Consider the following 1,605-nt stretch of genomic DNA (forward strand, 5'->3'; position numbering starts at 1 on the left):
TTTTTCAAACAATACCTCAAATGTATGAGACACATTCTCTTTTTCCACTTCGGTTTGCAATGTGATCTGGTTCTTCGTTGAATCTCTGTAAGAATTATGAATTCAAAATATTTAGAGTTTGCTGCAAATGATCCTCATTTCAAATAAGGAATGAGAATTCAATATTACCCCAATATTTCGATTTTGCTGAACTTCTGCAGTGGAATGATTTTCTCGTCCTCGTTATCTACTTCGTTCTGTTCGTCTCCCGCACTGAACACATTTGCTCTTATAACTAATTCACTGCTGTCGAGCTTAGTTATGTCAACACTGATTATTATTGAGGTCTTATTGCCTGTGTACAAGGGAAAACCATTGTTCAGATCACATTCCATGACATTTGAGTTAGGAGCGGTGTCATCGAGTTTACAATTGGATGGTGTTTTGGTGAACAGAACATCGGCTTCGGGTAGAACTATTCGAATTTGAGCTAGATACGCTGTTTCACCACTATTTTCGATAGAATATGCCATTGTCAGTGACGAGCTGCTGCCCAGAATATAGGGCAAACTGTTGGGAAAACCACAAAGTTAGATCATATCATCAAGAGAAGAATAAAACCACTCACAATAATCAACATTACCTTGGGACATTTTCCAATGAGCTCTTTATTTTCAAATCAGCTGTGCACCGAGCGTTTCTGCAACCAGTGCTGAATACGATTTTGCTTTTGATAGTCTTCGAGTCGTTTGGATTAACTGCAACACATGTTCCACAGAACGCTGTTATCAAATAAAACAGAAACAACATTAGTCCACGTGCCACGTCCGCTCCATTGTTGAACGTTTTGCGTTCAGGTAAACCGATACATTTTCAGTATATTAATTACCTTGTGTTTCACTTGCTGCATTGTTATCATCGCTGCTACCACTGTTGTTGTTGGAAATGTCATTTAGCACGTGGTGTGTCATTTCAAGTTCGATGGGTCGAAAGATATTAACAGCAGAAAATGTAACAAACGCCTCGAGCAGAATGCACTGCTCATCAGACGTGATTTTGCTGTTAATTCCATACTGGTTTCGTTTATCTTGAAAAACCGCACGACCCAATTGACCGTCGAGCCTAACCGTGGCATTGAAATGCACATCAAAGGCGATTGGGAACGATGATTCATACAGCCAGCACACATTAAACTTGAACGATTTGTCGGTCGTCTGGATTTCTTGGCTGAATGGTGAGATGGTGGCATTCACTCGGATTATGGGATACGATTTGTAAATGTAAACGGTTTCGGCATTTGGCGATCCAACAGCGATGTCCAAGTAATTATTGCCATCCACATCGGCGCCTTTCGACAAGCCATGGCCAAACATCTGATTTGCTTGCAATGAATTATGTGGTGCGCTGATTTTCTGGCTGTGTTTTGCCGGAAGACCATTTGCGCCGCCGTGGTAAATGTAGATAGCTCCATTTCCTTCGAATGGTGCCGCAACGACGAGATCTAAGTGTTTCAAACAAAATCGAGATTGAATATACTGCCAATTTATCTGTAAATAATTAAATAGACAATTACCATTGAATCCATCTTGGTTAATGTCTCCAACTTTCGAAATGGTTGTTCCGAAG

General features: G+C 40.4%; 1 protein-coding gene across 1 annotated transcript; it reads right to left on the reverse strand.

The window, feature by feature from the left end:
* Positions 1-15: 15 nt before the first annotated feature.
* LOC129579901 (integrin alpha-PS3-like) lies at positions 16-1,601 on the reverse strand (the record flags this gene model as incomplete). Its single annotated transcript, XM_055470085.1, has 5 exons — positions 16-85; positions 169-549; positions 623-761; positions 869-1,480; positions 1,553-1,601. Coding segments are annotated over 5 exons (1,251 nt in total), but the record flags the coding sequence as incomplete, so codon positions are not given.
* Between the last annotated feature and the right edge of the window lie 4 nt (positions 1,602-1,605).

Source organism: Sitodiplosis mosellana, unplaced genomic scaffold, assembly GCF_009176505.1.
Source record: "Sitodiplosis mosellana isolate CC-2019 unplaced genomic scaffold, AAFC_SMos_1.0 Smas_scaffold_6730, whole genome shotgun sequence".
NCBI classification, from domain to species: Eukaryota; Metazoa; Arthropoda; class Insecta; order Diptera; family Cecidomyiidae; genus Sitodiplosis; species Sitodiplosis mosellana.